Source organism: Rhagoletis pomonella, unplaced genomic scaffold (assembly GCF_013731165.1).
Source record: "Rhagoletis pomonella isolate Grant_MI unplaced genomic scaffold, Rhpom_1.0 Rhpom_scaffold_00004, whole genome shotgun sequence".
NCBI classification, from domain to species: domain Eukaryota; kingdom Metazoa; phylum Arthropoda; class Insecta; order Diptera; family Tephritidae; genus Rhagoletis; species Rhagoletis pomonella.
In genome coordinates this window covers 61,953,409-61,970,748 of record NW_023458558.1, presented here as the reverse complement: position 1 = coordinate 61,970,748, position 17,340 = coordinate 61,953,409, and the positions used below count along the sequence as shown (strand labels likewise).

Sequence of the window (17,340 nt, the reverse complement as noted above, 5' to 3'; positions counted from 1 at the left end):
TAATTTTTTTTGAGTAATCATATTTCAAGTAACTCGATTAAACATCGTTTTGAGTAATCAAAATCTTGATTACTCGAGTAATTGATTAACCGAATAACTGATTAACCAACTTGCTCGAGTAATCGAATAATCGCACAGCCCTACAATGAAGGCATTGTTAATATTAACCAAAAATCACGTTGATTCCTTTTCAAGTTTGAGTTTGGTAATATTAACCAATTTTTGGTTGATTTTTCTCTCAGTGTTTATATGGAAGGCTCGACTGCTCGTGCTACTGTTTTTATAAAATTTTTCAGTTTGATAACCTCTTCGAAATATATTGCATTGTCACGTTTGGCATGTTCTTAAGTTAAGAGTCTGGACACGAATACTGCGTTGTTGAGCAAGTCTTTGATAAAGAAGATTTTATTAACTGCGTCGTCAGTATCTTCTCTTCCTCCCTAAGAAGAAAAATTAGACAAAACCAAGCATACGTCTTTTAAGGTTATATGTATGCTTATATAGTATATATAGTAGTTTAAATCAATGTTTTATACATCTTTATTCATTTATGTATGTAGAATGCACATCGTTAATTGGTTGGATAACTATAGAGACACTAATGTAGAGCGATGCCAGGTGATCACTTTATAGCCCAAAACTATGCTTTGAAAAATAACCGGTCTTAGGTTAAAGGTCTTCTTTGATCCATGTATTGTTGAAGAACCTATGTACGATGATCCTAGCCAACGATGTCTGGGTTTAGTAAGGACTTCACAGCGGCACATAATGAGCTCTGCTGTTTCCTGTTCCTCATTACTCATACTGCATTGCTCAAAGAGAACAACTTAAAGACTTGACAAATGCTTCAGTTCTCCTTGCTTAGTTCCGTGCCCAAATCGCGGCATTCCATATCGAACGAAACTCGAATCGAAATTTGATTTAGAGTCACGGCTTCGGATAGCTAATATACTTCGCCCATTTAAATTCTATTGTGGAGAAAACACCTGCCGTCTTGTTTTATTCGATTCGAAATGAATAATCACTAGAACATGAACGCCGCGGTGCCGGCCCTTCTTTCTAATATTAAATTGTTATTTTAATCATTTAGCCGGTCTCCTACCTCCCGTATTTGCGCAGTAGTGTTACGCTTCCTTCTCCAGCCAGATACATGGAGATTCATGGTAGAAATGGCTTAAGCTTTGAGGTGGTCTCGTGCGCTTTCAAGGCGAGGAGGTCACCCTGCTGTCAGAGGTATTGTGCATTTTCTTCCATATAAAAATAGATTTTGTTGATGCGACTTGAAACTTCCACTTTATTGTAATAAAATCGAATGGGCCACGAAACTGCAACCTCGTTCTCGATAGAAATTTCTAGACAACGCCACCCGAGTTCATTGGCATGCACCTTGGCTAGAAAGACAGATATTATCGTGTGCCATGCTAGTGAGAAGGAGTTTATGGGTTGTATAGCACAGGCTCATGCCTCGACACCGTGCTCGGTCTTAGAGCCTTCAGTATACCAGATGCCATATTTTCGGGGGTTTTGGGGGTTTGCCCCATTTGAGAAGGGGATCTTAAAGTTGTGGTTGAAATTTAAGTGGACTACTTCCGTCAATATTCAATTTTTACTATCACTAATTGGAAGCTACAAAATGTTACAAAAAAGTTTAGCAAAATGCACTGCGCTGCAAATATGTGTACAGCACAAAAAGTATTGGCTTTGTCTTACAAAATACTACCACCTAAAGCTTTTTCTGCCTAATCAGAGCCAAAACAGATGTGAATGTCTAAAGGCTGCCTACAAAAATACTACACTTAAAGCACATACAAAAATAAATATTTGGCGCCATGTTTTTGTTTCGTGTTTGGTATTTAGAGCTTATCTTCCCAATTTAATAAGTGCCCCTTGATATTACAAAACAAATGAATGGAATGAAGATTTTCGCCACCCGCGAACGGTAAAAATAGATTGTTATGAGAAGCCTTTTCATGGCATAAGGGTAGCTGCTGTAAGAAAACTAATTTTTTTTTTAATAATTTTTGGATTTCTCTAGGATCAGGAAACAATCCTCGGCAATTATTGTACGAACTTTAAAACAATCGACTACCATACTTGCAAATACCCAGTACGAAAAGAGACCAGTTCAAGTATTGATGTTCAACCAGTTTTTTACCCACCACAACTAGTTGAGGATTTGATTTTCTGAATTGGAACGAACTGTTTACTTTAACATGCCGATGTCCTAGGAAGCAGTCAATTATCCGACTCTGCATTTGATTTCAACTACTTTAAAATGAATTTGGCTTAAAACACTTCAAAGGCAGTATTTTTCGTTTAAATGCGCTTTCGTTCTGCACTTCACAGATACTTTCCCATACTTCCAAGACACAAATTGATTCTTAAGGTACAATAAATTACTTTTTCTAAGGAACTTGGTTGAGCTATGCCGTTATGGGTATGCATATGTAGCATATGTATGTTAGGGTGCCATAGAAAATCCGTTTTTTTTTTTTGGAAAGTTCAAGACCCTACCCCCTAATTTTAAGGTCACAACCTGTCGATTAAATCACAAAACAGGATTTTGTAGATTTATGAGTTTTTGAATGACTATTTTTGATTCCCAATGGGCACAATGTGTGTGCCAAATTTGGTCGAGATCGGTCAAGTCGTTTTTTGAGATATCAATTTTTTTGCTAAAGTGCGATTGTATATATAAATTTTGAATAAATATTCATAAATTCCTTAACCACACTGCTGAATCTGAAATCTGACAATCCGGTACATACACAAAATAAATTCAAGGCCATATTTAAGAAAAGTCGCCTAACTTCGACAATTTTTATGCGATTGCAATCAATGAGCTATCAGTTTACTTAAAAATATTTTTAGTTTTAGATAGTAGCACATATTTGGAAATTGTGGAAATTATCGATAGTCAGAATTTAAAAAATTAAGAGAAATATGTTTTTTTTTATTTTACGCGATAAAAATTCCAACAAGCCAATTCCGGCAATAGATTATTATATACCATTTTAAAGGCCTATATATCCTCTTCTAAGATCATATTCGATCTTTGAAATCGAATCAAAAATAGTCTTTCAAAAACTTATAAATCTACAAAAGTGCTTTTTCTGACCTAAATCAACAGGTCGGAACCTCTACATGAAATATATAAAAATACGCAATATATAATATTTCTCATAAAGACGAATAAAACAATTTTAAAACAGTCTGGAAATTTCCAAAAAAAAAGCGTTTTCAATCGGCACCCTAATGTATGTATGCAGTACATAAGAATGATTCAAAAAATCTTACCATTTTTTGTTTTTAAAGAGCCCTTTTTCAATACCTCAGGTGGGATGCCAAAAGATGCCTGTTAAAAGCGCAACCCTTAATATTAGGTTTAAAAGGTCGCGCATCGCGGATTTCCATTTTCCATATAAACTTCTTAGAAAAAAATGTCTTTCAAATTTGTAATTAGTTTTCTCGTCTTTAAATTATCGAACTGAAAAGTGTAATACGTTTTTTGGCAGGAAATTAGACGCTCTACAAAAAACGTCCCCGGTCATTTTATGATAAACCCACAGGTTTAACGGTTATTGAAGCTTAAAATTAAATTTATGTCAATATTACAGTTTTCTACTATTTTAGGTAAAATAATTAAAATTATAATTAAATATTGCAAATTTTTTACAAAAATCCTGCAATTATTAACTTCCTGTTAGAAAAAGTTATTAAAGTCAGTTTTGGTGAAAAAATTATTAATTAGCAAACTTTCGAACATAACTCACTAGAATAAAAAGATTTTAATTAATTGTTCCCCTAAATGGGGGGGTTTTTAGTAAATTAAATTTGCAAGACTTATTAAACTTGACAATTTCAATTTTTAAAGGACTTTTTACTAAAATATTGAGAAAACAGTGTAATAATGATATAAATTTAACTTTAAATTTGAATAAAAAAAAAATCTTATAAGAATCCTTAGGCAAAATTCTGGTATGCTTAACCTTTACTTTTATTCTTGTATTTGTCTTTTTCTAAGTGTTATTCTTTAGCCTTTTATTAGCGAGTTCTTGTTAGATTAATACCATCTGCATACACACAAAAAGCACTTGTTTCAGCCCCAACCATTTCCGTGTGCAATTTACGTTGAATTTGCCAATTTCCAAACCAACAAAACCAAATCGTCGCTAAAGGAGTTTCACTGCAAAAAATAATCCTCGAAGGGTACTTGATTGTATTTCAGAGCAGGGTTGCTAAAAAAGTTATGTTTGCGGTTTCAACAAAATAAAAAGTACCATAAATTTACAGTGAATTATAAGCTGCAGTTGTATAAATATTCTAGGTGAAAACCCCGGATTATTCGATTCCTCTCTATAATCCAGTTTATTCTTTTTCAAAAAATCACGACTTCAAAAACAATTGGAATACTCCGGTTAAAACCGGTTTGAAAGAACCGATTCAATCACCCTAGCATTTACATATGTTCATAAATAAATGGATGTAAATACTTAGAGAATGATTGTGTTTATATGTGTGTAATTTTTATTGAACTGGAATACACAATTGTATGTACATAAGTATGAATGTGTGTACGTAGAAAAATCCTTTTGTATTGCATTCAGCCGAAAATAGGAGTGTTAATCCCGGGATCCCTATTTGAGGTCGCAAAAATTCTGGGATTCTTGGCAAATAATCCCGGGACTTTCGGGATTTATAATTTGCACTGATGGCAATAATAGAAACTCATTATCACGGAACGGATTTTTAGGACCTAAAAACCTATAAAAAAGGCAAAATAAAATAACGAAATAGGCTGGAAAAGGCAAAATAAAATAGCGAAAAAGGCAGGAAAAGGCACTAGGTATTGCAAAAAAGCAAAATAAGGCACTAAAAAAAGACAGAAAATACGATGAACAATAAAAAAATACATTTATTTTAGAAATGTTTATATTACAAGTAAAAAGAGAAAAACTATGAGCTAGTTTCATTATATGAAAAATTTGTACTTTGACTCTTTGACTATTTTATCTTTTCGAGTTTCCAATGCAGCTTTTTTGCTGCATTTAAAATGTAACATTTAGCACTTTCGAACATATGTTTTCGAAGAGCGTTCATGCTATCGCATACTAGCAAATGTACATTTACGCGAGTTCGAAATCGCTTTTGACAAATAGCCGTGTTCCAGTCGCTTATTCAGATCCGAATCAATTGCGATCAATTCTCACGCAGAAGATAATGTGCAAAAAAGCCTACTGCAAAGGAAAAAATAAATTTTAAACCAAAAATTCAATACAAAAACTTGAATTGTTTTAACCATAACCGAACAATTGTTTGTGTATATATTCATTTGTCGGTGCTATCAATTAAAATTTCCTCACTTAATTAGGAAACAAAACAAACAGAGTTGATCACAAATTGATCCAGATTTCTATCAGCATCATATCGATGTTGAATTTGCGTAACTTTTCTTTATCCAAATAAGGTAAAATAATAAATGAAATCTCGATCGGCGATCACTTAAACGCAGCTAGCCACTGCATACGCGAAAAAGCAATGTTGCCACTTTTTCTCATTAAACCATGTTCGAATCGTCGAAATTTTGGAAGATCACAGGGTTGCTTTTAGCATCTAGATTCTTAATGCAAAAATGGAGTTGCATTTAGTTGTATTTAGGTGACGAATTTTGTATGGATAAATGTACATTTAGAGTAGCATTTAGAGCTAAATGTGCTTTTAAGCGTAAGCAAAAACAGCCCATAACTTATAAAACTTGAATCTGTATAGTTGTAGTAACATTGAACCACAAGATGCATTTTGCCGTTTTCTGGCAGCATTTTCATTCGATTTTCGCGAAGAAAAGCCTTGAATGTACTAAATGTGCGCTCGACGTAAGTTGATACAAGTGGAGCCCAATTAAAACATGGAACGTTTGAAACGTTCATATTATCAGGAATAAGGGCGTTTTCCTCGCCCTTTACAATTTTATCCACACCCCTTATTGTCTCCAAGCTTACGTTAGCTGAGAAAACGGCTTTGAATTTTTCCAACACCAATTTGGCAAGAGGTCCCTGCGCTTCTATAAGCCGCATGGGCATGTGTATATTTTTTAATCTTTAAAAAAAGATTGTAAATGCTATAATCACTTTTTAAAGGTAAAAAAGGCAAGTATCTTAAAAAAGGCAAAAAAAGGCAAATATCTTAAAAAAGGCAAAAAAAGGCAACATCAAATGTGTATATATGGAATCATACTCTATCTCTTCAGCAGAAAAAAGGCAATTTCCATAAAATCCGTTCCCTACTCATTATACATATAACACCGTGCGATAGTAAATATTACACACAAAAATCAAGATATTCGCAACCCGTTTGCCAAATATAGTAAAATTGCGTTTTTAGTTTTTCACTCTGACGCTAACAATTCAAAAATGATTAAAAAAATTCAGCGAAATGTGCTTAGAGAAGAGGTATGGATATCAAATTAAAGAGGAAATCCTGTAGAATTTAAACAGATTCAAATTTTTGATGCAGAAGGACTGATAAGTATTGAAAATGTCTTTTTAAAATTTGATCCCTGAAATTTCACAATATTTGTTTTTGAAAAAATTATATGTTAAGGACTTATATAAACTCGATAACATCCTGGTCCTTCTAACTTTATCAGCTTTAAAAATTACCTGTTCTTCCTTGTGAACCCAAACAAAAATTAATTTTTTTTTAATTCTAAAGAAATTTCCTCTTTCATTTGGTACTAATATTTTTATTTTACATTGCATTGAATTTTTTAAATAATTTTTAGAACTACATAATCATATCTTTGAAATTACAAGATTCTTTAAAATAAATCCTGACGTCAAACCCATTTATTTATTATTTATTTTATGGTATGAGAGCTTCTTAAACAATATATACGCAAACGAAAATCCCGGGATCGTAAAAATCGAAAAAATGAGCATCCCTAGCCGACAATGTCATTAAGAAGTCGCCGATGCAGAACAATTAAATGCTCGGATTAGTTTGAATTGTAGTATAGTCGAGCAATCAGTTGTTTTTCGGAGATAGCTGAATGAAAAAAAACAAAGTGGAAGGGAATTAAAAAAACAACCATGAAGTGCTTATTTATAGTAAAATTGTTTGATTTTACATATTTTGAAGGAAATGGTGGATTCTATTGCATCTGCAATTATAGCAGCGCAGTAAGAGCGGCTGTCAGCTTCTGGTTGAATTGTTGAACCACAAGCCAGAACTACTCCTATGCTTGAAGAACTGGTTCTCAATCCAGTTAATGCAATAACAGCTTCTTCCAAGCTATTGAAGACATGCACTTTGTTAGGTTACAAAGTAGAATACTCCTTTCTGTGTTGCCGGAGAAGAAGGGCTTCCGCGTGTCAAAGGTATACAACACTTCTTGTGCACATCACTCCGGCTACGCCATCCACAGTACTTTTGCGCAGAACCCACGTCGAAATTTGCAAAAAAGTGCATACTGCAAACCGAATTTATTAATAGATATGATAGTGCTCAGAAATTGGAAACATTTTGTATTCTAAATAAAATTTTAATCCTTTGATTGCACGTGATTTTAAAGTTTTTGGATTCGGATTACGCGTTTGGACACAACAACCGAAAATCATTGTACAAATAACTAAACGGCACCCAAGTTTCTCGATAAGGGGCAACAAAGATTCTGTTTAACTCGTTTATATAAAGCAGTTGTTAAAAATATACGTATATGCGAAGGGCAAATTTATCTGTTTAAATGAACACCACTAATATTTACTGCAAATACACATCGATTTATGTATTTTATCTCGCCTCCGACACAGAATTGTTTTCGTACAAAATTACGCAAAAAAGCATATTCCTTCGTTTTTAGGCATGCCATTGTTACGAATTTCGAAAGTTCGAAAATACGATTCGGATTGCAGCATACCATTTCTACGATTACTAGCAAAATCTGAATACGAAAGAGTTGCAGAATAGGGCTGTCAGTTTTTTCTTAGTTAACAAAAATAACGAAAAATTGTATTTCTCAAAGAATTTTACGGGGTCACTATATCTTCTGGTTAGACACAGTTAGAACTATCAATGAGTGTTAGAGGCATTGCTAGAAAGATTGCTAGAGCCCTGAAGGAATTAATTCGCTTCCAAATCCTGTTGCTTTAGATTTTTCTTCCACAAAGGACACCTTTAAACGCTATTAAATATCTATATATTAATACGCTAACATAAATTTTGTCTCCGTTCGTTTGGCGATTCTACCGAACCGATTTCAAAACCAAGAACACCGTTGGAAAGGCATTTTTCCGTAGTTGAGCAGAGTTTTTATGGTTTCACAATTGGTTGAAAATTACGGCCAAAACTGTCGTTTAAACATTTTCGAATTGTGTATACATGTTGCTGCAACATGTTCAATTTGACATGTTTCGCCTGTTGCTTCACTACACATGTGAAATTAAGCTTTGAAATAAAGATAAATATGAAGATGAAGAAATAAATGATAACGATGAAGTCAAAAAAAAGAAGGCAAAAGTGAAGATAAAGTCGAAAATGGAGACAATGACCGATACAAGAATTAGGGTAACTGAAATGGTAAGAACATTTCTTGAATTTATGAAGTGAAACTCCTTTAGCGGCAGTTGGTTGGGAGTAAATCGTCAAATTCGAGGGGAATAATGCACATGGAAATGGTACTCAGCGGTTTAACGGTTTGAGAATAAAAACAAAAAACAAAGATGCCAGAGGTTCAGGCAAAAACGACGATCAAAGTAAATTTAAACACTTTAAGGTAAAGGTGAGAGGAATATGCAAAAATAAAGATAAATATGAAGAAAAGGATGAGGTGAAGATCGATATTGTTATCGATATAAAACTCGATATTTTTATCGATATAATAATCGATATTTCTATCGATAAAATAATCTATATTGTTATCGATACTGTTATTGATTAAATAACCGCTATTGTAATCGATATATCAATCAATAATAATAATCGATATTGTTATTGATACAATAATGGATATTGTTATAGGTATAATAATCGATTAAATAATTGATTTTGTTATCGGTTTAGTCATTTATATTTTTAACGATATGTACAATAATCGATACTGATGATTGTTATATTTATCGATGAGTTAATCGATCTTACAATCGTTGTATTTTTCTATATGTTTATGGATATTGTTATCGGTATTTTTATCGACACAGTTACCAACAGGGTTATCGATATACTAATCGGAACATGGAATGTGATCACATTACATGACATGACATCACATTTTATCACATGATATAAAGAGACATAACATGATATTACATCACATAATATGATATCACATCACACGATATCACGTGACATCACATTATATGGCATGACATCACATGACTTGACATCACATGATATGACATCGTATGGTATGACATCATATAACATGACATCAGAGGATATGACAACACATGACATGACATCCTATCACATCACATAAAATCACGTCACATCTTATCACGTCATCGCACCTCATCTCATCTACGTGAATAGAAAAACAAAAGGATATAAGCAAAGATGTGAAAAATAAAAACAAAGATGAAGACCAAGGTAAAGTTACCGATTTCAAAACCAGAAACACCGTTGGAAAGTGATTTTCTGTAGATGAGGAGAGTTTTTATAGTTTCGAAATTGGTTTAAAATCGTCGTTTAAAAATTTCCATATTTGTTAATGGTTGTTTTTGCAACCTGTTTAATTCAAGCGTTTGGCATTTTCGTTTACTTCGTATTTGAAATTAAACTTCGAAATAAAGATAAATTGAAGATGAAAAAAAAAATGGAGACAATGAGAAATACATAAGAAGTAGGTTAAAAGAGCTGAAATTTTCCGATAGGAATCGAAATAAAATCAGCCATAAAGGTTGCTGAAATTTACCGAATCATCGAAGTTTATAATTATCGAAATTTATCCATGCTTATTAAGTTATCGCAACGTATCGAATTATTCAAATGATCAATGTTTACTGAGTTGTCGAAATTTATAGACACAGAAACTTAGTTGTACAAATTTACGATATTTATCGAGCTATAAAAACGTGTGGGATTAACGAAATTTGTCAAGTTAAAGAAATGTATCAAGTTATCGATATTTATTGAATTATCATTATTTATAGACTTAACGAAATATATCGAGGTGTCGTAATGCATGGAGTTCTTTCAACTTACAGAGTTATCGATAATTATTGATCTACTGAAATTGGTTGGTTCAACGAAGCGAAGTTTATGGAATTTTCAAAATATATCGATTTATCGAAATTTCAAGGTTATATAAGCTTATCGATTTATCACTGCTTATCGCATTTGATCGTCTTAACAGAGTGTAACGAGTTATCAAAATGTTTAGATAGTTTTCGAAAAATGTGGAGATGTCAAAAGTAAAAATTTATAAAGGTATCCAAAGTTTTTACATTTTTGAGTTATCTAAATTTATCGAGCCATCGAATTTCACAGTTATCGAAATTGGTCGAGTTAATGAATTTTGTTGAGTTATCGAATTTTAGTGTTCTTGAAATTCATCGAACTATCGATATGTATCAAATCATTGAAATTTATCGATAAACTTGAAAGAATCGGGTCAATTCCAAGTCCTGCCGAGGTCCTCCAAAGACCAACAGAAGATTTTCCGGTTAGTTAAGTTGTACCGTATAAGTTTTGCTACGTGTTAAGTTAGAAAACCTCTCCATGGCTTCTAAAACTAGGAATTTCGACAGTAACTGGCACTCTAGTTTTAGTTAATTTTTGTGTAAGTAGTTACTATTTATTTTTCTTTTTAGTCTGTTGCATTTCTAGAATAAATAAATACAAATAATACAAATTTTTACAACAGCAAATATAACTGCAAAAAATATAAAAAAATATTAAAACCACAAAATATGATTATTTTTCTGATTAGTTATAAGAGGTGTCGACTGCTTATGTTTCAAATGATCGCGCGACCACTTGAAAGTTAACGCTTACTTGGCATAATGTAAGCATATTTTACGGCTATCTGTTGCTACCAATTCGAGGAAATTCTATTTAAGAAGTTGTAACGTATAATATGCACCAGGGCAAGTATTTATTTGTTTTTAGAAAGTCTGTGTTGTTAAACGATGCATCCTTGGATAAATCTTTTGGGAAATACTTTAATTTTGTGAAAACATAAAAAGCTATCCGCACTGAAGAAGACAAAAACGAAGACGCTGCATTTAAAATTTCTGCGCTATATGTGTATGTATAGTATATCCATACCTTTGTAAAGCTCATAAATATAACGCATCATTTCATTGTCTGCGGTATTCGTAGAGACGCGAATGCGCTGAATGTTTGCTTGCTGACAAGAGGTCCTTCGTTCACCTCCAGAGCCATACGGTTTGGTTCGATATCCAGCTTAGAAAAGGCTGAAAAAACATAGCGTACCCTGTTATAAAAGATTATACCCCATTCACTTCTGCAGTTTTTATTATCTTTTTCAGTATCACTAACCCATGTGGATCCTTAGTCCTAGTCTAGACTTAACTTAATTTACCGTAAGAAATCATCAATGAGTAGTCAACACGTCAACTTAAGCCAGAAGGTTGGTCAAAATGTTAAGTTAAGTAAAGTTACGGAAATTAAGTCTGGAGTCTATGTAGACTAATTCAGCTTTTAGTCTTAAACCAAAGAGAGGCAGCTTTAGTGGCGCTACTGCAACTTATTCTGTTTAAGGGTTCACTGAATTTTGTACCGTCTGTTCACCATGAGGTGCGGCTGCAAGCGTACATATACATATCTGTCTTGCAGCAAGCGATACGCTACATAAAGGAGTACTCAAAAATTATCCTTTTTATACCTTTCATGAAATGGTATTACAACTTTGGTCCGATGTTTGTAAGTACCTTAGCGGCCACGTAAAAACTAACTCCAATGAAAAGGACTTTACTATCACAATCTGTTGAAAATATACGCAATAACTTTTTACTTCACCCAATATGTTATTCTTTATTCATTATCTACAAATGAAAATTTCTTATCTGCGCACGCATGACCCGCTTGACGTGTGTTCTCAAGTCATCCTTTGCATGTAATTATTTATAAAATACTTACATAAGTTAAGGTGATGTAACAATGCAAAAACCCAAAAACTTTTATTAAAACTTGTGAAAACTAATCAAATTTTCAACTCGAAACTACCGCAATAAAAGTTGAGAAAATGTATTTATGTATGTATGTATGTATAGAAATAAATATTATAATCACATATACCCACAACAAGCTAACTAACCTAAAGCATGTGTATGTATGTATGTATATATGTACTATGCACACGCATCCACAAATATGTTCATGTATGTAAATTACTACAATAGCATTGTTTTTGTTAGTTGTAAAATCTTTGGGAAATGTGGTTTAGAAATCACAGAGAGACAACAAGATTGGAACGCAGAAAATGTGACGGGTTAAAGTAAGGTCATAAACAATGAAGATGTGTGTGGGATGAAAACTTTTTCTGCAGACGAGTTATACGCAATCGAATTTAACAACCAAAAGTTTAAATAAACTTATGGCTGTTATAGCTTAACATAAGGGAAAGCAACCACAGCCACTGTTGCGTCTTAAAGCAGTTAGAAGGCTGCAGCATAAATCAGTCAAGGTGTGTAAATTTCTTTGAAAAAAATCCTTAGCGGCTGTTTAGGTAAAAATGTTTCAATAACAATTAACTACAAAAGTATTTTTAAGGTATAGAAAAATTTTCAAGTCAACTTTCTTCCTCTTTAAGTAGGAAATTCTTATGACTGTAGCCAGAAATTTATAAATCACTATTCGCATGGAGTCTGCACCTTAAACAAACGCAAGTTTGCTATGTTTTACGTTTACTAAGGCGATTAAATTACCCACATTTACACTTTGTAAACTTTAATAAATCTACTCAAGCCTTCTAACTACTTAGTCTTAACTTTCATTTGCTTTTAAATTGTTTTTTTTTTGCTTGATTTCCGCTTGCAAAAAACCTAACAAAAAGTGGTGATATGAAACAATCTGCTTCACAGCGTTATTGCAGTGGCTGTCGGCAGTGCGGTCACTTACTAAGCTTACGCTTCGCATCATGTATTATTCTTGCTAATTTCTTAGTAACTGTTTAAACTCTGTTGTTTTCCATTTTACTACTTCAAGCACTTTGTCCTGCACATAATGTGCTCTCTTAGCATCGAGCAAAAATACATATGTTCTTAATATGTACAGTGGCGCTCACGTAAATACCACACTTTTACTTTTACAATATTCAATTTTCGTTATCTTTTTATAAAAATATAGTAGACCCTATGACAGAACCCATATATATAAGACAAAGTTTAAAACTTTGTGAACAGTTCAGGAAAATTTAACAAATTTCATAAAAATGTCATCAACATTTTCAACTTTTTTCAGAATTTTTAAGAAACTTTTTGGGTATGTAGCCCATTCAATTTTTTCTCGAGGATGTTGCGCATTTTCTTCCATATAAAGCATGAACAAAATCTATTTTTAAATGAGAGAAAATACACAACGCCATCTACAAAAAAATTCTCAAAAATCAACGGGACTTTTCGGAATATTTAAACCTGCGTATTATTATTCTAAAAAATCTAAAAAAAGTTGAAAATTTTGATGAAATTTTTTTGAAATTTGTTAAGTTTTCCTGAACTGCGCACAAAGTTTTAATCTCTGACTTATATAGTTTATGTTATATAATCTGGTATATTTTTATAAAAAAAAAAAAAACGAAAAAATGTATCACGTAAAACATTGTGAATATTGTAAAAAGAAAAATGTGCTATTTATATGAGCGCCACTGTCTACATACATATATGTATATACGAACTGTTACTTGTACTTACTGCCATCACTATGCGCTACACCCTCACGCAACAGGAAATACCGCAGACCCTCCATTGTATAAGTTTTGGTAGACGCAACCGGATCCACGACGTTCTGCTTACTCTTCGACATTTTCTGCCCATCTACTGTCCAGTGGGAGTGTACAAATAGTTGTTGTGGCGGTTCCAAGCCTGCAAAAGAAGAATAAAAATAAAAAAAATATCGTGAAGTAGAAGATAGAGTAGCTCTGCGAATTAGGTGCTTAAAAAGAGATAAGAGATTTAATAGAGAATAAATATAAAGGCCAGTTCACATGATTGGTATGTTTGTACAAATTAGTAGTTGTTTGTGTGGATCTTTTGGTAAAAATTGGCACGGCATTTTCCTTAGCAGTCACAAGATTTGTACAGACATAGAAATTTAGCTCGTCAAATTTTATTACTAAATATGTAAGTACATACAGAGAGCGTTAAAAATAAGTAAACCCTGATATTTTGACGATTTTATTTATTTATGTATATTTACCATAACAATTTTTTCTTTTTTAAAAAAATTTAGTTCATTGAACAGCCATTAAATTTTAGGGCGGTTAACTTAACTAACTTATCTATACTTTAAAATAAATAAGTTAACGGCCCTTTGTATAATAAAGTGCACGTTTAAGTCGCTGAGGGCTACAAAACAGCATGCTCAAAATTTCGAATGCCGAATTTCCACAAATGTATGCCATTTAAAAAATGCCATGTGGAAATGAACTTAATGACTATTTTTTTAACTTAATGACATGATTATTTTTTAATGCCCAACTTTGTCATATGTCCAGCATAATGCTGGATTTCTACTAGGCATTAAATGGCAAAAACGACAAATGACAAAGTCGGACATTAAAAAATAATTATGTCATTACATTAAAAAATAATCTTAAAAAAATAGAACTTAAGTTCATTTCAACATGGCATTTTTTTAATGGCATACATTTTTATCATTTCAATGTCTAGTAGAAATTCGGCATTAGAAATGGAACTGAAAGTTTAAAATTTCGATGAAAATTGCTTGCATTTTTCGGAGTTTTGTATGAAATTAAAAAAAAATAATAATTTTTGCGGTTTTTGCTGTTGAATAAACTATATCTTTTATAAAAAATAAGAACAATTTTGACTGGAAATTATAAATGAGTAAAATCGTCAAAACGTCAGGGTATACTTATTTTTGACGCACACTGTATATAAAACTGTATGTATGATTGCGTTAAATTCTTTAATTTTGCTAATCTACATCTACAAAATCTATGTCTACAGTGAGATTCTTTTTTTTTTTTTTTGTAAATTAAACCTAGTTAAAAAGTACAAAATTCAACAAATGTACAATTTTGGTCTAATGGTGTGCAAGTTTCAGCCGGCGTTCGCGTTGGTTTTTGAGAATTTTTCTTTGGAGACTGCAATTTAAAGAAACTGGCGTTGATTTTTTGAAATTTGATTGTGAGCGGTCTCCCGCATTTTATTTCATAAGAAATTCTTGCTTATATGGAAAAATTGCAAAAGCTGTCACCAAAGAAATCTCAGAAATCAACGGGAGTTTTTAGCCGTTTGAAACTTGCACTTCAATTTTTTGGGCTATAAAACTGCATACCCAAAAATGTTCTAAAGATTCCGATTTAAAAATTGAAATGTCGATGAAAATTTGTTGACATTTTTGAGCAACTTTTTTTAAAGAAAAATAACCAAAAAAAAATTAACTCCAAACACATTATAAATATTTAAAAAAAAAAATCAACACATGGTCAAAACTTGCAAAGTAGGGGAAATTGAGACAGAAAAATGTGATAGAGTTGCAAATTTCTGCTGGATAAATGTTTACTAACGAAAACTTGCAGTAAGAATATCAGCTGATCACAAACAAATGTTTGCAAATAAACAAAAGAAAATATGGCCTTTTTGAATTATTTTTGGCAAATTTTATTATCAATATAAGTATGCTGAAATGTTTTTTGCTGAAGTTGCCGGTTGATGGATTTTTAAAATGAAAATTTTATAATTTTAAAGGTACATACTACATATATTTGTAGCTATATCTATTATATTTTTCTGGATCAATCATGGGTGTTTGGAGGAGATTATCCTATTTTTCAATGCGGTATCACAAATAATTTTAGAAAATTAACTTATTAATTCCCATATAATAAAAGATTTTTCTTATCCAAAAGTATTCAATTGTATAAAATGATAAATCTGGGAAAATATACCAAGCAGAAAATAAATTGCCAAAGGAACCACCAGTGGCAACTGTGGAAGTGATCAGCTGTTTCGAAGGTGGCAAGTTTTTGCAAATTTGGCAATTGCGTTTACACTTTCACTATATCGCTAGCTTAGAGTAAAAGCTGCTAAGTCCAATTTTAAAAATTTTACAGGAGAGGAAAAAGCTTCTTATAGCCATTTTCTTCAAGTATTTCGCAAAACTTTATTTAAAAGCAAAGCAAAACTTCATATTATACGAATCTGAGGGATTCGATCTATATTAAAAGATTTCGTACCATTTTGAGCTTATCGGGTTTTCGGTTCCTCTTTTGGACTTTCATTGAATATAAACGACAATAAATAAAACAAGCACCTTTATCCTTTTCGATACAACGCATTTTTTAATTTCTCTAGCTTCCCGTATCAAAATATTAATTTTCATAATAAGTGGAATTAGCTACTCTTCAATCTGAGCTAGCGATATACGAATATTAAATCAATTTTAAATATAAATTTTTATCAGTGCTCTCATATTTTTTGTTTATTTCAATATTTGCGTGTGTAAATTCGTACATCTTAAGGTGTTCTTACACGATATGTATTTGCATGTGTACATGCCACTTTTCACATATGTAAATGTCAAGATATCATGTAAAGGCAAATTATATTTGTTTCTGTACAGAGCAGATGCACGTACATACGAAATAGAAATGTTTATAGATAGAATCATCTGAGTTAAATTCATTTTCAAAGAATGTAATTTTAATCGTTAAATAAAGACTGTAAATTTGAAGGACATACGCAATTACAATGCATTAAAAAAGTCACATTTACATATGCAAATACATATCGTGTAAGAACACCTTTAATGAGATGCCTGAGCTTCACTATGGGAACGCTTTTGATTTGCCCTTCCATATAAAACTCATAGCTCAGTAAAGTTTTTAGACCTAGTCAAGAATAAGCTGTGTAAAAAGTAGGCTAACTTTTGACTTAAGTCCAAAAAATGCCTAAAGTAAGTTAAGTTGAGTTGGAGAAACCAGCCCATAGTCTTGCCCCTAAATTTCATTTGGCAAGATTCGGCCATCTTGGATTTAAGTTTTTTTTGGGTTTTTTGCGATTTGCAAGCTTATTTAGCATTTTTCGTAAAAAACGGTTAAATACAAATATGTAGAGAATTTAATTTCCCACATTTATTATATAGAAGCTTTTTTTAAATATCATTTCTTATTCTAAAAAAATTAGCAAAAACTACAAA

At 32.2% G+C, this 17,340-nt stretch overlaps 1 protein-coding gene across 2 annotated transcripts in view; it reads right to left on the bottom strand.

The window, feature by feature from the left end:
- The window catches only part of LOC118737933 (methionine--tRNA ligase, mitochondrial), a 149,737-nt gene that overhangs the window by 128,062 nt on the left and 4,335 nt on the right, over positions 1 to 17,340 (bottom strand). For both annotated transcript variants that reach the window (XM_036468760.1, XM_036468761.1), the window contains exon 5: positions 13,869 to 14,039. In XM_036468760.1, coding sequence (XP_036324653.1) covers positions 13,869 to 14,039 — 171 coding nt within the window. The remainder of the gene's footprint in view (positions 1 to 13,868; positions 14,040 to 17,340) is intronic.